Source organism: Rhinoderma darwinii, chromosome 2, assembly GCF_050947455.1.
Source record: "Rhinoderma darwinii isolate aRhiDar2 chromosome 2, aRhiDar2.hap1, whole genome shotgun sequence".
Classification (NCBI taxonomy): domain Eukaryota; kingdom Metazoa; phylum Chordata; class Amphibia; order Anura; family Rhinodermatidae; genus Rhinoderma; species Rhinoderma darwinii.
Genome location: NC_134688.1, coordinates 191,894,872 through 191,917,825, shown reverse-complemented (window position 1 = coordinate 191,917,825; position 22,954 = coordinate 191,894,872). Strand labels below are relative to the sequence as shown.

The following is a 22,954-nucleotide window of genomic DNA, read 5'->3' as shown; positions in this document are numbered from 1 at the left end:
AGTTTATTACCACATATGGGGTATTTACGTAATCAGGAGAACTTGTTTTACAAATGTTGCGGTGCTTTTTCTCCTTTATTCCTTGTAAAAATTAAAAATGTCTAAGTTCTTACAGAAAAAAGTAGATTTTTACCTTTACAGACTAATTCCAATGAATTCAGCAAAACAACTGTGGGGTCAAAATGCTAACTTTACCCCTAGAAAAATTCCTTGAGGGGTGTAGCTTCCAAAATGGGGTCACTATTGGGGGGTTTCCACGGTTTTCATCCCTCCAGTGCATTGCAAACACGACACGGCACTGAAAACTATTTCACCAAAATCCAAATGGTGCTCCTTCTCTTTTGAGGCCTGCTGTGGGTCCAAACAGCAGTTTATTACCACATATGGGGTATTGCTATAATCGGAAGAAATTGCTTTACATATGTTGGGGTGTTTTTTCTACTTAATTCCTTGCAAAAATTTTAAATTTCTACGTTTTTTCACAAAAAAAGTAGATTTTCATCTTCACATACTAATTCAAATAAATTTAGCAAAAAAACTGTGTGTTCAAAATGCTAACTATACCCATAGATAAATTCCTTGAGGGGTATAGTTTTCAAAATGGGGTCACTTTTTGGGGGTCTTTACTGTTTTGGTACCACAAGACCTATTCAAACCAGACATGGTGCCTAAAATATATTCTAGAAAAAGGAGGCCCCAAAATCCACTAGGTGCTCCTTTGCTTCTGAGGCCGGTGTTTCAGTCCATTATCACACTAGGGCCACATGTGGGATATTTCTAAAAACTGCAGAATCTGGGCAATAAATATGGAGTTGCATTTCTTGGGTAAAACCTTCAGTGGTACAGAAAAACATGTACAAATTTCATTTTTTTTCTTCGAAAATTCATTTGTAATACATTTCACCTCTACTTTGCTTTAATTCCTGTGAAACGCCTAAAGGGTTAAAACACTTTCTGAATGCTGTTTTGAATACTTTGATGGGTGCAGTTTTAAAAATGGGGTGACTTCTGGGGACTTTCTAATATATAGGGCCCTCAAAGTCACTTCAGAACTGAACTGGTCCCTGAAAAAATAGGCTTTTGAAATTTTCTTGAAAATATGAGAAATTGCTTCTAAAGTTCTAAGCCTTGTAACGTCCTAGAAAAATAAAAGAATGTTCAAAAAACTACGCAAACATAAAGTAGACATATGGGAAATGTAAACTAGTAACTATTTTGTGTGGTATTACAATCTGTTTTACAAGTAAATACATTTAAATTTAGAAAAATGCTAATTTTTGCTAATTTTCTCTAAATCTTGGCGTTTCTTACAAATAAATATTGAATTTAACGACGAAATTTTTCAGTATCATAAATTACAACATGTCACGAGAAAACAATCTCAGAATCGCTTGAATAGGCAAAAGCATTCTGGAGTTATTACCACAAAGTGACACATGTCAGATTTGCAGAAATCGGCTGTGTCCACAAGGCCAAAACAGGCTTAGACACTAAGGGGTTAATGTATTAAAAAAACAAACGCATTTAGACCAGTTAAAAAAATAAAGTAAAATCTAAGTGGTCATAACTCCTTACAAGCTGTGACTTATTGTTCTTGTGTTGATATGTATAAATCTTTTGTTTTTGACTTTAATTACCTATGTCTGTATGCTTTTTTTGTCAGCTATCAGCTTCTCCTTTGGCCTAACCACTACATCAGGAATGTCATTTGCAGAATTGGCAACAGATAATGGGGATTTTGCTTTTGGTTCCAAAGGTAGGTTATGAATTAATGTAATTTTCAGGATTAAGTAAATACTGATATGTATACAGTGGCGTAGCTATATATCGGTTGCAGTTGCGACCGGCCCTGTAGCCAAGGGGAGTTATGGCCCTCCCAACAATTACTGAAGTGACTGGTGCCCATGTAGTAAGCCACACAAGCCCAGTTACTACAGTAACTCCTCCATATACTTACCCACATCACTCTTGAGTCAGGTCCTCTTCAGCTCCGGGCGCGGCGCTTGGATCTTGACGCTATTCAGGATGTTGTATGCGCGGCTCACATAATGTTGCGACACTGAAGTGCATCAGGAGCTTGTCCTGCAACATAAGCCGAAGAGGACCCGACTTGGAGCAAGCAGGTTAAGTAAATGGATACTGTCTGCTGGGCCCTGTATCTCATGTGTGATACTGTCCGCTGGGGCCCTGATTCTTGGGTCTTGTGACCTTGATCTCTTAACTCCTTAATGCTCCGTGACGAATCTACGAGCAGAGTTACTTAATGCTCCATGATGAATATATTCGTTATGACATCATAGTCACCGTGTCTTAGTGCACGGTGACAGAGATGTGATGACAGCTGTCACAGACAGCTGACCATCACTGCTAGCCGGCCCGGGACTGCTCTCAATGAGAGCAATCCTGGGTCGGCGATCGCTCTGATTTGGTCCGTGAATTTTCACGGACCAATCAGAGCAATGTCCTACTTAAATGAGTCGGCGGGAGAACAGGGGCTGTAATCCCCACTGTCTGAGACTGCAGAGGAGCACAGCTTGCCGGCCCGGAACCAATGAGAGAAGACGGCGATCGCTCTCATCGGTCCGTGGATGTCGCTCCTGGGCGTACTATTAGGTCAGGATGAGCGCATCGTTCACGCTCCATGATCTAATAGTACCTTGACAGGAGGAGTGGCCATTCCGCCCCCTCCCGGCACATACAGGTGCTGTGACAACTGCTGCCTCGTAAAGCAGTTGCCGCACCTCCTTCAGCAGGGACCGATTAACCCCTTAGAAGCCGCGTTCAATAGCGATCGCAGTTTCTTAGGGGTTAAAACACCATCTGACAGACATGATCGCAGGCGCCGATGGTTGCTATGGCAACCAGAGGCCTAACAATAGCTTCCGGCTATGCCATCTACAGAAGCCTAGTGGGTCCTGACAAAGTCTTGCTGTCTTTTAGTAGCTGACCGCTTTAATAGACTGCACTACGCATGTGCGATCAGGGCTTCCTGCCTTAAAGTCCCGTAGTGGGACAAAAAAAAAAGTTGTATAAAAATAAAGATTCATAAGTAAAAATCCCCCTTTTTCCATTCAGTCTTTATTATTAAAAAAAAATAAACTATGCATAATCTGTATCGCCGCGTCCGTAATGGACTTAACTGCAGAAGCATTTTGTTATCTATCCCGCGCGGTCAGTGCCATATGAAAATAATAAACCATACCAGAATAAAAAATTTTTGGTCACTTCACCTCCCAAAAAATGGAATAAAAAGAGATAAAAAAGTTGCATGTACCCAAATGGTACTGATCGAAACTACAGTTCGTTACGCAAAAAACAAGTCCTCGCACGGCTTTCTTGATTGAACTATAAAAAAAAGTTATGGCTCTTAGAATAAGGTAACACAAAAAGCATATGATTTTTTATAAAAAGTATTTGATTGTGCAAACGCCATAAGACATTAAAAAAAACTATAGTCCGCAAAATAAAGTGAATGTCATTTATAGCGCATGGTGAACCCTGTAAGAAAAAAGGGATTAAAAACAATAGTAGATTTGCGGTCTTTTATTCACCACGCCTCTTAAAAAAATAAATAAAAAATAGACTAAAAACTCGATCAAGAAGTCGCATGCACCACAAGAAAACTACAATGAATTCCTCAAGGGGTCTAGTTTCCAAAATGGAAAAGGGGTTTCCCCTGTACTGGTACCTCAGCTCTGCAAATGTGCCATGGCACCCAGAAACCAATCCAGCAAACTCTACATGCCAAATAGCACTCATGCCGTTTGTCCAACCAGCAGTTCATGACCACGTATGGGGTATTTCCGTAATCGGGAGAAATTGCTTTTCAAATGTTGGGATGCTTTTTCTCCTTTATTCCTTGAAATTACATTTTTTCAGATATAAAGGTACAAATTTTTATCAATTGCACAGCCTAATTTCACAAAATGCAGCAAAAAAAAAACCTGTGGGATCTAAATGCTCACTATACCCCTCGATAAATTCCTTGAGGGGTGTTGTTTGCCAAATGGGTCACTTTTGGGGGGTTTCCACGGTTTTGGCACCACAAGACCTCTTCAAACCAGACATGGTGCCTAAAATATATTCCTAAAAAAAGGAGGCCTCAAAATCCACCAGGTGTTTTTTTGCTTCTGAGGCTGACATTTCAGTCCAGTACCGCACAAGGACCACATGTGGGATATTTCTAATAACTGCAGAATCTGGGCAATAAATATTAAGTTGCATTTCTCTTTTATAACCACCGGTTTTACAAAAAAAAAATTGAATAAAAAGGATTTTCTGCATATAAAATGAAATTTGTAAATTTCACCTCTACTTTGCCTTAAATTCCTGTGAAACGCCTAAAGGGTTAAGAAACTTTCTTAATGCTGTTTTGAATACTTTGAGGGGTCTTTTTCAAATGGGTGTATTATGGGGGTTTCTAATATGTATGCCACTTCAGAACTGAATTGGTACCTAAAAAAAAAAGTGAAATTGCGGCTTATGTTCTAAGCCATGTAGCATCCTAGGAAAATCAAAGAAGGTTCAAAAAAATGATGCCAACATATAGTAGACCTATAATGTGAACTAGTAACTATTTTGTGTGTCATTACTATGTCTTACAAGCAGATACGTTTAAAATCAGAAAAATGCTTATTTTTTTCATTTTTCTCAAAATGTTGCTATTTTTCATAAAATAAATAAACACTGAATATATAAACCAAATTTTACCACTCACATAAAGTCCAATGTGTCACGAGAAAATAATCTCAGAACTGCTTGGATGCGTATAAGCATTCCAGAGGGGCGGCTGAACTTTTTGTGAAAGTGTGAGCTAACTCACTGACTTTTCCGGTTTCACTGAAGTTTTCAGCCATTATATGCTATAATGAAAATCTAAACCGTAGCATATGAAATTGTGTTTAATATTTCTGAAAAAAAAATATAGATATATATTTGTCAACTTTGTCTTAAATACTTGCAGATACAAACTTCCAGTGGGCAAACACGGGAGCAGCTGTGTTTGGCTCTATTGTACAGAGTCAAAAGTCTGAAAATGAAGGTGAAAGTGATGAAGATGCGGCTCACAGCGATGATGTGCATTTCGAGCCCATTGTTTCATTGCCAGAGGTAATATTGAATGTACTTTTCTAACATGAAACCTGCCAGTCCTGTTTTCCTCCCTATTAGTGGAGCTGCTATTCAAATGTTTTACTCATTAAACACGGATATCAACTGCACACGTTACAGTAAAAATGTGAATCTTTCTTTAAATACACATTTTTTTAAAGGAAATAAGTTTAAAAAAAAATAGTATGTTTGTCTTTCTTGTTTTTTACTGATACATTTAAAAAAAGACTATCAAAGAGAAATGGTTTAATCAGAAAATATAGCCCATAGTGATGATAACACATGACAAGGCCACGTCAGACATTAGAAAACCCAATAATTAACTGATCTAAATTGGTTCTATGAATACGTTCGGAAAATTCTTCAAAATGCTAAGTAAGACTTTTATGACACGTTAATCCGACCCCAGCCAAGATCAGACCTCGGATTTTGAGCAGGATTCAGTTATTCCTAATTGTTCCAATGGAAAGTGTCAGCATGTACAGCCATTTCTCCAATGAGGAGTGGGGTCAAAGCAGCCCCAGTGTTCAGGATCGGTTTAGAATTTGCCAATTAGCGGTTGTTCTAATTGGGAAAACCCCTTTATGGCTAATATCGTATGATTAGCATTGTGATCTGTACTGTGTTTTGTACAAATAGGGGAGGAGAAATCTTTAAGATTGGGAGATCTATCACATTGTTACCTTTAAGCTACAAAACACTATAACCGCTGTGCTTTTTCTATGATTTGCTAAGGTGGAAGTTAAGTCCGGAGAAGAAGATGAAGATATTCTTTTTAAAGAAAGAGTAAAGCTGTACCGGTGGGATAGAGATGTTAATCAGTGGAAGGAGAGAGGAGTAGGGGAGTTAAAAATCCTTTTCCATCAAGAGATGAAGCGTTACCGTATTCTGATGCGTCGAGATCAAGTACATAAAGTTTGTGCTAACCACGTGATCTCAAAAGAAATAAAACTGGCGCCCTTAAACACGTCTAATAATGCGCTGGTCTGGACAGCACAGGATTATTCTGGTAAGTATTTGCTGGAAAAGGAAGCATGTCCAAAATAAATCTTAATGATCAGCAATTCTATCATATAAATTTAAGTATAAGGATTTTTCCCAGAATCCTAATTTACCTATCCACTAGATAGGTGAAAATTTTCTAGTTGCTGGGGCATAAACCAATAATGACAACGGGGGTCCCGAACCCCTAGATCCTTCTCACTGCACCCCCCGCAGTGAGGGGAAGCTTGAATGGAGCGGCGGTTGAGCATGCGCTGGTCGCTCCATTCAATGTCTGAGAATGATGGAAAAAAGCAGAGCACTGTACTCTGCCGTTTCCATCATTCCCATAGATATTGAATGGCGTCGCAGCTGCATGCGCAACCGCCGCTCCATTCAATGTCCTCACTGTGGTCCAGCAGTCCCATCAGTGGAACTCCCAGTGATCAGAAAATGATCACCAATCCTGTGGATAGGAATTAATTTATGACTTTTGGAAAACCCCTTTAATTTACTACTGCTGAAAGTTAGTCCCTGTAAACCAGGATTTCTCAAACTTTTTCTACTGGGGCCTTACTAAGCAGAACATGGTGATACTTGAGAAGCACTGATGGAAACCGAGCAGATGCAGGGAATTCAATTTCTCATGGCATCCCTCAGGCTGTAGGTTATTTTGCACGTGTACCTATGTGATCAGGAGAGTGGCATCAACTGTAATACACAGCCACAACCCTGCTCTAATGGCGGAGATCAAAGAAACCTTTGAATGCCACCATCAACTCTGCTTGCGGAATTCAAAGGGTGAGGGTGGACCTCTTTTTGATTGCGTTAGAGGGATTCTTTTTATGAACCGACAGCCCAGTGTCCAATGAAAAACAGCACGGCTCTCTGACTAGATTTCCTGTTTTAATTCCATGCTGCCACAGTCGTTTTTCATGTTTTTGTTTCTTCCTCCTCCACCTTCCAAAAGCCATATTTTTTTTATTTTTCCCATCGATTTTATATCCATTTGAGTGCTTTTTTTTTTTTTTTTTGCAGGACATGTGGCTTTTCACAGCTCCATTTATTATACCATTTAATGTACTGGGAAACTTGGTATTAAAAAAAATTGTATTCCTCCCTTTTATCTTTGCACTTAGTTTTTACGGCGTTAGCCGTACGGTAAAAATAGCATGTTAACTTTTTTCTGCGGGTCAATATCAAATTTCCTTATTTTATTTTTTGCTGCTTTTCAAAGAAAAAACTAATTGTTAAAAAAATAATTACATTTGTGTCGCCATATTCTGAGAGCCACAGTTTTTTGATAATTCTTTCAATTGACAGGTGTGGGGGGTTTATTTTTGTGGGGCGAGCTGTTGCTTTTATTGGTGCCATTTTGGGGTACATAAGAACTTTTTTTTTTTATCACTATTTATTAAATTTTTTGAAGAAGTGTCGTGAGCAAAAAACAGCTATTTCGGTGTTTTTTTATTTAAATCCATATGTTTTTTCATTACTTTTAAGGAAAAATGGGGAAGAATAGGTGTATGTGTGTATGTATATATATATATATATGTGTGTGTGTGTGTGTGTGTACCAGTTGTCCATTAAAGGTGTTGTCCGGGATACCATCATATTTTCAAACACCCCTTTAATGCATGTAATTTATAAATGTAAATACGTTTGTAATATACTTACATTTTCCAAAGTGGCCCCGTTTCCAGATCCTGCCGTGGGGAACTTGACTGGTGACGTCACTCTCTGCACTGGCTCTGCCGCTTTGTTGATCTTGAATTCTTTGCCGGGTATACGACTTGTCACGTGGTGTATATCGGCTTGTTCTGCTTCACAGCCCATAACGCGCATGCGCTGTCAATGCTGTTCTCGTGGTCCCTGCTGTTTTCGAGATAACAGCAGGGGCCGCGCATGCGCTTTGCAAAAGAACAAGCCGATATCCACCACGTGACAAGTGACGTGTCGTATACCCGGAAAATAATTCAAGATCAACAAAGCGGCAGAGAGTGATGTCACCCGTCAAGTACCACACGGCAGGATCTGGAAACGGGGCCACTTTATAAATGTAAATACATTTGTACTATACTTACATTTTCCAAATTACAGGCATTAAAGGGGTTTTTGAAAATATGATGGTATCTCGGACAACCCCTTTAAGGTTATGTTCACACATCGTGATTAGGAGAAAAGTATAAGTTCTTCCTTTATTTTTAATCCTTTTGAAACACCTTCTGGCTTTAGCTAAAAAAAACTGCATGAAAATCTGAGACCACAGCCTAATTTATACATTTTTAGGAGGAATACCAGGATTGGCACAACATAGAGTTCTAAGAAAAGATGTTCCGTTAACAAATGATTCCTATGAAATAGTTATTTCACAGGGAATACAATTATTTACAAAAACTCTTTGGTTCACACCTGTTTTGCGCATAGATTTGAAACTATTTAAAAAAAAACAAAACACTTATGTCGCTCTTGTCACTTTTCATTAAAGAAAACAAAAATGGGTAAGGGTTAGCGGAAAGGGGTGCGTGGACAGCCCAAGATGCGCCAAATTTATTAAGAGGCGTGTATATGAAACGCCAGTCTCCGTAAATTCTCCCCAATGTGTATCTAAATGTTGAGTAATAAATTGATGGTGCGTGATTCCCCTTCCCCGTGCTCTGCAGAGAATAACATCTCGACAAAGCTTCTAAATTGTCCAACTTTACCTTTACAGGAGAAGAAGGAAGGATCGAGCAACTTGCAGCCAGATTCAAAACCCAGGAGTTGGCTGATTCTTTCCAGAAAACGTTTGAGGAATGCCAGAGGATTCTACAAAATGTCTTAATTGAATGATCAACAAAAGTCATTGCAAAGCCGCTGATCGAGCATTCTATGGCTCATCCGGTGACGGGCCCTTGTTAGATTTCAATCAAAGTTGTGCTTCAGAAGTACGCCCCCTGTATCCTTCCAGAATAAAGACAAGTAACCATAAATAGATTTTCATTTGTGTAAACTTCTTTGTGCACTTGTAAGAACACAGCCCTATTTTTTAAATGTTAGTATTGTAAATAAAGTTCAGAGTGAAATCATTGTCTACTTTTTTTAATCTGATTTTTCCTTTGCATGTTACTTTTGTGAATAGAAGAGTGTACAGAAACCCTTTTACAGTAATGACACAACATATGGTAGACACGGGTTACAGTATATGCATGGCCGCAACAAAATGTAATGTCTCTGAATTTGTCAAGCTAGAGGACCCGTCAGTGACCATAAGAGGTAACATTGCTGCAGGGTTAGGCATTTCTCCAATGTACAGAGGATGCCAATGATGGGAGTTGTATTGTATTTTTTTTTTATTTTATTTTTTTTTAACTGGTGGACTGTTACAGGTTGGGGAACATAGCCCTAAGGCTGGGTTCACACACACTATTTACGGATGTAATTCAGGCGTTTTACGCCTGGAATTGCGGCCGAAAATACGGCTTGAAAGCGTCGGCAAACATCTGCCCATTCATTTGAATGGGTTTTACGATGTACTGTGCAGACGGTAATTTTTTTTTTTACGCGCCGCTGTCAAAAGATGGCCGCGTCAAAGAAGTGCCTGTCACTTCTTGGGACGTAATTGGAGACGTTTTCCATTGACTCCATAGAAAAACAGCTCCAATTACGTCCGTAATGGACGCTGCGAAAAACGCCTGCACATGCCATTACGTCCGAAATTCCGGAGGTGTTTTCGCCTGAAAACAGCTCCGTAATTTCAGCCGTAATGGCATGTGCACGTGTTAACATACCCTAATACCTAAACCCTGTATAAGTGTGGAAGCTGCTCTATTGCAATATCTGGTATGTCAAGCAGAGATGAACCATCTTTACCATAGGTAATTAAATAAACCCCTATATGTTGTCTTATTTGCTTTCTGCACATTCACGTGAAAAACTTAACAAATCTCCTGTAGTTTAAATCCATAGTTTATTAGGTGGGTGCTTCAGTCCGAACACAATACTCCTACACCAGTTTTCGTTAAAAAAAAATCACTTTTGGATCGTTTCTCCCTCTCTCGCCAGTATTAAAAAAAAAAAAAAACGTGGACGGAACTTGGCAAAAGACCCGACGCATTTACTCTTTTACACCAGAAACTGGCATAAAATATAGCGGAACTCTAGGCCAGCTCCTGACGTGTGCCTCTTAATAAATTTGTCATAGCTCATGCTTGTTTTTTGTTAAAACTGGTGCAATCTTAATACAGCTCATGAGTTTTCATTTTATTGAATGCTGAAATGAAAATGCTAAATTCAAAAAGTAGTGCCCGGGCTAGGACTGGTGCTGTATGGTGGGCTTGGGCTTGTCCACACGTAACGGAATTGCTGCGTATTTGCAGCAGAATACAATAGCAGCATATAGTGGATGAGATTTAACATCTCATCCACACACTGCATAAAAACTCAGAGCAGAAATGTACCTGCGGTGCATATTTTTCGGACAGCAGCATGTCAATTCCTGCTGCGCAAAGTGGACTGAATTGCTGCATTTTTCAGAGGAGATGTCACCATCTCCCAGCATTGTGAAAAACGCAGCGTTTTCTGCAGTCAAAAACTCAGTTTTTGCGGCAGACGAAAGTCTGCTACTTTCAACGGAATTGCTGCAGAAATTTTCTGCAGCAATTCTGTTACGTGTGGACAAGCCCTTACTGAATAGACAAGGCTCACACAAGCTCTATACACAGGACAGACCTTGCACAAGCTGCCGAAGTAGAGATATATGTAAGCAATCTGTCCAGTGTATGAGGCAAAAAAATATATAGCAAGCGCTCTGCCATTCAATATAACAAAGGCATTGTCTTAAAAGCATTGCTCCTAGTAGATTTACCATATGGCAACATATGGAGTGAATATAGGTCCTTAATGCAGTCCTATAGCCATTCCCTGCCCACCTTACAGGGGTCCGTGCATACAAGTCATTTATGAATTGGCTGTAATTGGTGTTTTATTTTGTCCAAATTAAAGGTGATGTGAGCAATAAAACTTATTTGGCAAAAGGTAGCCTGGTCTGATTAACCCTGGTTCCTTCCACCGCCTGTTGGTAAGTTTAGAACAGCTAGTACGGCTTGCTGTCTACATTTCAAGCTGTATGTAATGGTGTCAGGAACGTCCTCCCCCACTCTTGAAAAAGAAAAGATTACACTTACCATTAATCGTTTTATGTTTGTTTTTGTTTTTTCAAAAGGAGGGATTAAGGTGGTTGCTGTCATGAGCTCATGGAAAACTAATATCTTTCCCCTACACCAATGAAGGAGCAGACTCGATAACTAGGGAGGCCACAGCCAGCAGAACCTTTCTGCCAAAAGCAAATTGATGATTAGACTGAAGATCCAATTTGTAATGCCTGAAAAAAGTATTAGGAGAACTCCAAGTAGCTGCTCTACAGATCTGGTCCTATGGAGGCATGCGTTCTGCCCATGATGTCGAAATAGCGCGAGTAGGATTGCCCCAGACCCAGATGAAGGATCCTTTCCTGCTGATTTGTAGGCTAGGCTAGATTAATGAGCTCTGATAATCCATTGATCCTTGGTTTACTCCGTTTTTTTTGAGTCATGGAACTGAATAAAAAGCTGAGGACTTCAAGCTGCTAGAAGCGTCTAGATATTTCATAAGACATCTCTTCACATCTAAACTGAGAAGCTTTACTAGGATTTGTAGGGTTCTGACACAAGAAAGTAAGAACTATTTTTTGGGAGCAATAGAAGGTGGAGACCACCTTGCATAAAAAGGCCAGGTCAGGTCTGATCTTCCAAGCCTTCCAAATTCTCCGATAAATATTCGAAGTAACTTTCTTTTTGCTGGCCAGTAAAGTAGACATAATTTGGTCAAATAACCGCTTCTCCTAAAATCTGCTCGTAACATCCACCGCCGCGGATCATCATGCTTTCCTGCCCCCCCCGACGACCATGGACAAGTGAGCGCCGGACGGCATCTCCCTCCTGAGAGACGCTGACACTCAACTTCTGCATCGCTGTACTAGTTCCCGTAGGGTGCGCCTGGCCTTAAAGGGCCAGTGTGCGCACACACACACACACACACACACACACACACACACACACACACGCCCACACACACACACGCCCATGATCAACCTGCACTATAAAAAAAGGCACTGCCCTTTCATTCATTGCCTGAGCATTGTTGTTTGCCCATGTTAGTCTTGCAAATGGTCCCTTAGTGTTAGACTGTTCCCGTGCTACCGTTCCTGTACCTTAGAAAGTTGGAGTCGTGTTGTGCCACCAGTTGCCTGCTGTGTTACATCTCGCCTGGTGCCTCCTGCCAAGGTCCCATCTGAGCCTAGCCATTACTACTGTATGAACTGCTACAGGTACCCTTGTGCTTGGACTATATAGACATTGACTTGGTACACTGTTTTGCCAGCTGCTGTCCCGCTATGGCGGTACGGCCCAGTGGATCCACACCTATAGATCGTGACACTGTCTTTCAAATTACAGGCTGTCAGATGGAGGCTTTACAGTCCTGGATTAAGGGCCCATATTGAGAAGATCCACTCTGATGGATTCTTGGGTGTTACCAGTTACTGACAACTTCCTTAACCAGGTGAACAAGACTCTTCTGGGCTAAAAGGGAGCTATCAGGACAACACTTGCTTCCTCCCTAATCTTCTGAATGACCCTGGGGAGCAGAGATATAGTGGGAAGTGCATAGGAGAGTGTTTTTGGCCATGACTGGGAGGGGGCATCTACGCCTAGTGGAGAGTCCCAAGGGTTCAGAGTAAAACTTATTGTTTTCTCGGGTAGCAGAGTTCTATCTGTAAATCTCCCCATAGCTCTAAATTTGTTGCAATAGCTCCTGATTCATACACCAATCGCCCTGATTTACAGAGTGACTTCAGGAAATCTGCTTTCACATTCTCCGAGCCCTTGAGATGTACTGCAGTCAGGGAGCGGATCTAATTTTCTAAGAGAAAAGAGACAATTTGCTATGTTCATTAGTAGGGCAGTATCTGGTTCCGCCTGCTGTTGATATATGCTACTTTTATAGCACGGTCAGAATCTTTTGTATGGTAATCCCTTATTACAGAGACCGAACCCACTAGGGAAAAGAGGATTGCCCCAAGTTCCCTTGAATTTTGGGATTCCTTTTTCTGAAGCTGATCCCAGGACCCCTGAACGAAAAAGGATTCCGCGTGAGCCCCCCACGCGCTCTCTGGGCTGTCATCTTTAGTAATTATGAATTGATCTTTCATATACAATAAACACCCTGACCAGATTTTTGGGGTTCAACCATCAAGTCGGACTCCACAACCTGTGGGGGTAGGGAATGATCTAGGGTAGCAGGTACTCCACCCCAAATCTTGAGGATCTGCTGATAAAGTGCTCTTGAATGATATCGAGCCCATCTCACTTCAGTATGCATGTCATCATAACCCCCAATACAAACATTGCATCCCTGATGAAGTGGAAGAAGCTTGGTCTGACACTTTCTGCAACAAGATGGAAATCTTTAGCTGTAGTAGAAAGCAAGCTTGTTTTTTTGTAATCTAATAGAATTCCCAAGAAATTCCACTGGTGGGAGGGGGATAAGTAAGATTTTTCCTAATTTATTTCCCAACCCAGTTTTACCAGGATACTGATAGTTGAATGTAGCTGAGCTTTGAGTTAGGGTCTTGTCTGTGCTACCAGAAAAAATCGGCAAGGTATGGTACAATAACTATGTCCTGCTCTCGGAGATGAGCCATCGACTAATTTTGTGAACATTCGGGGGCTTGTGATATCTTAAACGGGGGGGGGGGGGCTTTGTTATGGGCGATGCAGAATTTTGTGTTTTAACTGTACTGCCACCCTTAAAGGGAATGTGTTGCAAATAAAAACATTTTTTTAAAGTAAGTTACTTATTTTTATTTGTTTTTTTAGTTTTTCTGTGTATTTTTTTTTTCTTCCATAATGTGGGAGGTATTAAAAATGTAGTAATAATTTGACATGTTTTGCTATGTTGGCCACCAGAGGGAGCACTTCCAAGAATTTCAGCAAGGTGAATCAGGCAAAGTAACCTGACTCACAGCTGCTGTAAATGTGGGAGGGAGACACATCCCCCTCCCTATTTTTGGCTACAAGCCAGGAAAATGTGTCTTCAAATTGATAAACTCCATTTTTGAAGAGATTGTACAAATGGTAGCTGGCAGAAGCTATAGAAAGCACCAAAAGGCATATAACGGAGATGCTGCAGAAGATTTCTGCAGCAATTCCGTTGAAAGCAGCAGACATTCCGCTGCGGAAAAAACGCACCATTTCCTGCATTTTTTTACTGCAGAGAATGGTGCAGATTTTGCTGAGTTTTTCTCCATGTTGGGAGATGGTGACATCTCCTGAAAAACGCAGCAATTCGGTCCACTTTCCGCGGCAGAGATTGACATGCTGCGGTCCGAAAAATACGCACCGCAGGTCAATTTCTGGTTGTAATTTGCTTCTGCAATTTGCATGTATATCAATACATTGCAAATTGCTCAATGTCGTTCAGTGTCAATCCCGACAGCTGGGCTTACTGTAGGCTCAGTCTGCTAGCCCTCCTGTTCTGAACGTGAATCTAAGCTCAACTCTGATCATATTTGATTTGATGATTCTAAATGAGAAATATGCAATTATATTGGATATCTGTAAGGGGGGGGGGACATACACACAGCACTGTATGTCAGGTGAACATTTCAAACCAGCATTCTACTGAAAATGTTAATGTCAGCTCCTATGTGCAATTATGTAAGGCTTGTTTCTCATGAGAGAATTTGTAGTGTAATATGGATCCACAGTACATCTGTATGGTTAGGACCAGCAGGTTGAGGACCCACTGTGATACTCCACTGGTGTGACGTTGGGCCACCTCTAAGGGCACTATCTAAGTAGCCTCCCCAGTCTTCACCCTTTAACCCCCATATGTGGATGTGGACTTATCTGCGGGAAGACTACCATGTCGCTACCTCCAGAGGTGGTCCTGGTGCAGACCCGGATAATTAGTAGTAGTAGAAGTAGTGTTATAGCAATGTTGCTGTTATAGTGTTGTTGTAGCTGTAGTACTGTTGTGGTTGTAGTAGTGTTGTTGTGGTTGCAGCAGTGTTGTTGTGGTTGCAGCAGTAGTAGTAGTTGTAGTAGTGTTGTTGTAGTAGTGTTGTTTGTTGTAGTAGTAGTGTAGTGTAGTGTTGTTGTTGTTGTAGTGTAGTAGTAGTAGTTTTGTATATGTAGTAGGAGGGAAGAGAAAGAGGAAAGTATGTGATCTAGTTAATATATAACCTTTATTAGTATGGTTAAAATAAACAAAATTAAAATACCAATGGTGCAATGGGGTATGTGTGAGTGACCCTCAAACTCACATACCCTGAGGCCAGTAAACAGTATAACAATAATATGTCACTGTAAATATAACCACAATTAAGTATGTACTGCCATGCGGTTTGCAAGCAGTGCAGTGTGAATGGACTCGAGCCAATTGATCTCCCACAGTAATGCTTCCTTAGTGAAGCAGCAATGTGGTGGGTACTATTGGGACTGGATTGTAATGCACTGGGACTGATTGTATGCTACAGCGGCGCCTGAGCAGTGAAAGCTGAGGCAGCGATGTGGGACAATCGTCTGAGTAATATACTGTGGTCCGGACAGTGCGGCACAGCAAATTATTATTTTATTTTTTTCGTTATCCAAAGATAGACTTTTAATATTCGTAATTATGCCTGTTTAAGTGCGACATTTCGGTCATCTCTGACCTTCGCCTCCACATGCGGCAAGCCACCATACATTAAGCGCCATTACGCAGAACCCAGGATATTACAGTGCCTGATGAAGGTCAGAGATGACCAAAACGTCGCACTTAAACTGCCATAATTACAAATATTAAAAGTCTATCTTTGGATAACGAAAAAAATTGGTGTGCATTGTACCTTTCTTATATTGGACCTGGAATATCGTTCCCCAGTCAGTATTGCAGGTAAGCACTGAGTCACGCTTAGCTGCTAAAGTGAAGCACAGCGGGGTTGCGTGTCAGTTTCGCAAAGCTCCGCTGGTGCACTCGTGGGACAGCTGTCAGCTTGTCTAATTGTGGGATGAAATTAGCTACATACAGACTGGTACTGTACTGAACAGCTAAGAGCCATGTTATTACACCTTGGATTGTTAAAAGTACTAAGCACCCGACACGCGTTTCACCATCATTCTGGCTTCTTCTAGGGGTGGGGGACCGCCATTACACTGCCCTATAAATAGGGTTAGAATTGATTGACAGCCAGATCGCTCAATCATAGGCCTGAAATCCGAATCGATATATAGTTCATATCAGAATGATAAATTACTGAATTGAATGAAGGAATATTTAATTATAGAGTACCATGGTTAGATCAAGGATCAAATAGTGACATTTTATGCATTCATTAGGAACTATTCAATACCATCGAGGATGCATGGGCAAAGGAAAAGAAAGAGGAAGATTGCAAAGAGAGGCCAGAGTGACAAAGGCATACCAGATCCCTATATCCAAAATTAGAGGAAACAGCCAAACCCCAATTTTTTGTTGAGTCCAAATGGATTGACTGTATTCAAATTAAAAATCCATTCACTCTTTTTTAAGAAGTGTCAAATCGAAATCTCCCCTTCTGATGCCGAGGCGTATTTGACACAAAGTCTAGCCTTTCAAATTTGTCCAGTTTAGGTTATGCTTGACTTTAAAATGTCTGGCTATTGGAGTCGGGAAAAATGGTTTATTTTTTAACTGACAGTCACTTTGATTTTTGTCGTAATTTCCGATAGAGTTAATGTGTTCTCTAATACGAACACGTAGTTCCCTCACTGTTTTGCCAATATACTTGAGGCCACAAGGGCATTCAAGACAATAGACCACACCAGGTGTGGAGCATCTGATGTGGTCTCTGATGCGATGGTTAATTCCATAGGCATCTACAAACTGTCTTTTCTCTATCAAAATTCTGCAAGCTCTGCACATTTTGCAGGGATAAAAACCAGGATTCGGAGCTGAATTGATCCTGTTATCTCGTGAAAAATGGCTTAGTACCAAGATGCTATGCAAATCCTTAAAGATCTAGATGGTAGCTCCCTGGAGGAAAATGAATGGTTAACTACATGTGATGTGGAGTCCCTCTACACCAGCAGTTGAATTCTTCCTACTAAGGAAAGATCATTACAATCCAATCCGCAGGACCTTTGTCCTACGTGCACTTAAATTCATTCTCAAACACAATTATTTTCTTTTAGAAATAGACCACATCAGATGCTCCACACCTGGTGTGGTCTATTGTCTTGAATGCCCTTGTGGCCTCAAGTATATTGGCAAAACAGTGAGGGAACTATGTGTTCGTATTAGAGAACACATTAACTCTATCGTAAATTACGACAAAAATCAAAGTGACTGTCAGTTAAAAAATAAACCATTTTGCCCGACTCCAATAGCCAGACATTTTAAAGTCAAGTATAACCTAAACTGGACAAATTTGAAAATTTTGGATATAGGGATCTGGTATGCCTTTATAACTCTGGCCCCTCTTTGCAATCTTCCTCTTTCTTTTCCTTTTCCCATGCATCCTTGATCGTATTGAACAGTTCCTAATGAATGCATAAAATGTCACTATTTGATCCTTGATCTAACCATGGTACTCTATAATTAAATATTCCTTCATTCAATTCAGTCATTTATCATTCTGATATTAACTATATATCAATTTGTATTTCAGGCCTGTGATTGGGCGATCTGGCTGTCAATCAATTCTAACCCTATTTATAGGGCAGTGTAATGGCGGTCCCCCACCCCCTAGAAGAAGCCAGAATGCTGGCGAAACGCACATCGGGTGCTTAGTACTTTTAACAATACAAGGTGTATTAACATGGCTCTTAGCTATTCAGTACAGTACCAGTCTGTACATAGCTAATTTCATCCCAAAATTGGACAAGCTGACAGCTGTCCCACGAGTGCACCAGCGGAGCTTTGTGAAACTGACACGCAACCCCGCTGTGCTTCACTTTAGCAGCTAAGCGTGACTCAGCGCTTACCTGCAATACTGACTGTGGAACGATATTCCAGGTCCATCCCACCGGACGTTCTCTCCTGTACCGCTGCCCCACCAGTCTGCAGGGGCGCCGCTGCAGCCGCTCACCTGTCAGTGTGGTCTTGGCTGGCTTACTCTTGCGAGAATATCTCGCTCCTTCTCCGGACATCGCTAACCGCACTGCCGCACTGCGAACCAAGGCACAGCGTCGATGCGGGGTCCCGCACTGTCCGGACCACAGTCTATTACTCGGACGATTGTCCCGCATCGCTGTCCCAGCTATCCCTGCTGAGGCGCCGCTGTAGCATACAATCAGTCTCAGTGTATTACAATCCAGTCCCAATAGTACCCACCACATTGCTGCTCCACTAAGGGAGCACCACTGTGGGAGATCAATTGGCTGGAGTCCTTTCACACTGCGCTGCTTGCAATCCGCATGGCAGTACATACTTAATTGTGGTTATATTTACAGTGACATATTATTGTTATACTGTTTACTGGCCTCAGGGTACGTGAGTTTGGGGGTCACTCACACATACCCCATTGCACCATTGGTATTTTAATCAGAATTTTGCTTATTTTAACCATACTAATAAAGGTTAGATCACATACTTTCCTCTTTCCCTTCCCTCCTACTACATATATTTACTCAGGTCGTTACACCAATGTGGTCTATCTTTCACATACTCCATGTGTGATAGGTGGTCTCCCATATATTACCTACGTAATTTTCTTGTAGTAGTAGTAGTAGTTTTGTTGTAGTGTAGTAGTAGTAGTGTTTGTTGTAGTAGTAGTTTTGTTGTTGTAGTAGTGTTGCAGTAGTAGTGTTGTTGCAGTAGTAGTGTTGTCGTAGTAGTAGTAGTAGTAGTAGTAGTAGTGTTGTTGTTGTAGTTAGGGGAGATACAGACGGACGTTGCGTTTTTGCGCGCGCAAACAACGCTGCGTTTTGCGCGCGCAAAAAACATTTGACAGCTGCGTGTGTCATCCGTGTCTGATGCGCGACTGCGTGATTTTCGCGCAGCCGCCATCATAGAGATGAGGCTAGTCGACGCACGTCACTCTCCAAGGTGCTGAAAGAGCTAACTCTTTCAGCACCCTCGACAGTGAATGCCGAACACAATATCGAAAAACCTGTTGAAAAAAAAGAAAAAGTTCGTACTTACCGAGAACTTCCCGGCCGTTGCCTTGGTGACGCGTCCTTGGTGACGCGCCTCTCGACATCGGGCCCCACCTCCCTGGATGACGCGCCAGTCCATGTGACCGCTACAGCCTGTGATTGGCTGGAGCTGTCACTTGGACTGAATTGTCATCCCGGGAGGTCAGACTGGAGGAAGAAGCCGGGAGTTATCGGTAAGTCAGAACTTCGTTTTTTTTTTTCTACAGGTTCATGTATATTGGGATCGGAAGTCACTGTCCATGGTGCTGAAACAGTTTAACTCTTTCAGCACCATGGACAGTGACTATCTCCTGACGTCGTGTGCCGATAATTTTTTTGCCGGGTTCGGCCAAAACGAGTTCGGCCGAACCCGGTGAAGTTGTCCGGCTTCGCTCATCGCAAAGACACTCCGTTTGGATGTTCGGAAACAGAAAAGCACGTGGTGCTTTTCTGTTTACATTCATCCTTTTGACAGTGGGTGCGCTGTTTCAGTCGGTTCGCACGGAAGCGCTTCCGTGCAACCTGCGTGGTTTTCACGCACCCATTGACTTCAATGGGTGCGTGATGCGCGAAATACGCAGAGTTATTGAACCTGTCGCGCTTTTTGCGCAGCAGACAAACGCTGCGCAAAAAGCACGGACTGTCTGTACTGCCCCATAGACTTGTATTGGTCCATGCGTGAAAACCACGCGGCCCGCACGGACCGAATACACGCTCGTGTGATTCCCCCCTTATAGTAGTGTTATTGCAGTAGTAGTAGTGTTTTTGTTATCTAGACGCAGTGGGGGAGGCGTACAGGGTTTATGGAGGTACGGCGTGGCTTAGATGCGATGAGCATTTTAGACAACGGAAGGCCGTTCGGCCTTCGCTACATTGGGATTACAAAGACATCAGTCTTTGGATGAGACTTATGGCGGCGCCCAGGGGACCAAATCAGCCCTTTCATGGGACAGCCGGCGTGTCGGGTTCAGAAACAGGTCGGTCGGCGGCATCCGTGAAAGGTTGCTGTTGGCAATATAATGAAGGGCACTGTAAATTCAGGTCAGATTGCTGTTACAAACATGAGTGCTCAGGATGTGGAGGATCCCATGGTTTGTCGCGTTGCTTTAAAAAGGGCAGGGGCAAGTGAGGAGTGTTTGACACAGAAGAACGGCGAAACCAGTGAAGGTGCAAAAGATGCTGCCTTTCCTAAGGCAGCATCCAAATAGATGCGCCGCGGCGCTATTAGCTGAAGGTTTTGAAGTGGGTTTTCGGATTCCTAGTTTGTCACCAGCTCCGGGGGGATTATACGTAATTTGTCGACTGCGTTGGCTCGACCGGCTGTGGTTTCTGAAAAGCTTCAGAAGGAGGTTTTGTTAGGCCGCATAGCTGGTCCTCTCGCGGAGGCACCGATAACGGATATGTGTATTTCTCTATTAGGTTTAGTGCCCAAAAAAGAACCCAACCAATTTCGCATGATTCATCACTTGTCGTATCCGGAAGGCAGGTCGGTGAATGACAGTATTTACCCGGAACTCTGTAAAGTATCGTATACTTCCTTTGATTCGGCGTTAACGTGGGTGCGTAAATTTGGTAGGGGTTCATTGTTAGCAAAAACTGATATTGAGGCGGCATTTCGTTTGCTCCCGGTCCACCCTGATAATTTCCATTTGTTGGGGTATTGTTGGCAGGGCAAATAATTTGTGGATTGCTGTCTCCCAATGGGTTGCTCAATATCTTGCGCCTATTTTGAGACGTTCACCACGTTCCTCAAGTGGGTGGTGCGCAAGGAGGCGCAGATTCTTTCTGTAATCCATTACCTCGGCGATTTCTTGTTTGTCGGGCCAGTTGATACGCAAGTTTGTTCAGTTCTGTTGCACACTATGCAGAGGGTTGCGGATGACTTTGGGGTACCTTTGGCCCCAGATAAGACGGAGGGCCCGGCGACTGTGGTTAGGTTTTTAGGGATAGTCATAGACACGGATCGAATGGAATGTCGCCTCCCAGAAGACAAATTGGTGGAAATGAAGTCGATCGTGCCACGCACACACAGGGCAAAGAAGGTTAGACTCAGGGAACTGCAGTCTTTGCTAGGCAGACTTAATTTTGCCTGCAGAATTATTCCCATGGGCCGTATATTCTGCAGGTGTTTGGCCATGGCGACTGCAAGAGTGCCGTCGCCTTTGCATTTTATCTGTTTACCGGAATCTTTGAAGGAATATTTGGCGGTGCGCGAACGTTTCTTGGAACAGTATAACGGTCGATCGGTTATTATGAGCGGCCCAGTGTCAAATGTAGATCTAGCGTTGTACATGGATGCTTCAGGGGCACAAGGATTTGGGGAGTATTTCCAGGGACAGTGGTGTGCGGACCGATGGCCGGTAGTTTGGGTAGAGAAGGGGTGGTGTTCGAATTTGGCATTGTTAGAACTATTTCCGATCGTGGTGGCAGTGGAGATATGGGGCGACAGGTTGAGAGATAAGAGAGTGCGTTTCATGTGTGATAATATGGGGGTGGTCCAGGCAGTGAATAGCCAGACCACAAATTCTCCACCTGTAGTTCGCTTGTTACGGCACTTAGTGTTGTTGGGCCTGACTTTATGAATGCTCAGTTTGTGGCAATGAATGTTCCTGGGGTCTGTAATTCGGTAGCTGATTCTCTTTCTCGGTTTCAGTGGGACAGATTTCGGGAGTTGGTGCCGGAAGCAGACAGAGAGGAGATTCAGTGTCCAGAACGTCTTTGGCAGTTGGTGTAGACGCAGAAATGAGGTTGATTCGCGGGTCTGTTAGTGAAGCCACGTGGATGGCTTATAGCAAGGTTTGACTGGAATGGGAGGCAGTGTTGAACAGCATGGGGTGGGACTCGGGTGACCGGGAGTCATGTGTTCTGTATTTTCTGGGTAGGGCGTACAGTTCTGGGGTGTCTTCCTCGGGAATGTGCCGCAAGTTGTCAGCGTTGTCATTTAGGTTTAAAAGTAGACACGAAGTGGACGTGACTAAGGCCTTTTTTGTTAGGCAAGCCATGAAGTGTTTTAGGAAGGGTTGTGTGGTCAGGGACCTTAGACGTCTGGTTTCTTTTTCATTGCTGGAGCATTTGGGACGCAAGTTCTTGAGTGTGTGTTTGGACAGGTTTGAAACGTGTTTATTTTGTTTGGCATTTTCGTTGGCTTTCTTTGGGGCATTCAGGATTTCAGAGCTGGTGGCACCTAACAGGTCAAGAATTGGAGGTTTGCTGTTTGGGGATGTCATTGGAGGGGTCAGTGCTCGCTGTTTGTTATGATCTGAGACAGCTCAGCGAGGGCGGGGGGTTATGATTTATTTAAGGCAACTAGAAGGGTCGGATATGTGCCCAGTCCTGTGTTTTCTGTGATATGTTGCAGTTCGGCCTACAGGGGGTCTTCCTTTATTGGTGCATATAGATGGTTTGTTTTTGTCTAAATACCAGTTTCTGAAGTGCTTGGGCGGGTTGGGGTGGACGGGGCTAGTTACAGGTCACATTCATTCCGCATGGGGCTGTAACAGAAGCAGCCAAGTGGGGAATGGCCCCGGATGTGGTTAAGAAAATGGGGCGTTGGGAGTCGGAGCGTTACAAATTGTATGTAAGGCCTCATTTAGTTGAAGGGATGTGATTGGATGAGTCGTTCAAATTTCTGTTTTTTTCAGGTATCAGACCGTGTCTGGTGTGGATCGTGGGACACTCGTACGTGTATT

The 22,954-nt window shown here is 42.4% G+C and overlaps 1 protein-coding gene across 2 annotated transcripts in view; it reads left to right on the top strand.

Moving 5' to 3' along the window:
* The window catches only part of LOC142742665 (E3 SUMO-protein ligase RanBP2-like), a 186,206-nt gene extending 177,048 nt beyond the window's left edge, over positions 1-9,158 (top strand). For both annotated transcript variants that reach the window (XM_075852663.1, XM_075852662.1), the window contains exons 25-28: positions 1,664-1,756; positions 4,964-5,109; positions 5,845-6,118; positions 8,804-9,158. In XM_075852663.1, coding sequence (XP_075708778.1) covers positions 1,664-1,756; positions 4,964-5,109; positions 5,845-6,118; positions 8,804-8,922 — 632 coding nt within the window. In that variant the 3' untranslated portion in view covers positions 8,923-9,158. The remainder of the gene's footprint in view (positions 1-1,663; positions 1,757-4,963; positions 5,110-5,844; positions 6,119-8,803) is intronic.
* Positions 9,159-22,954: the final 13,796 nt, after the last annotated feature.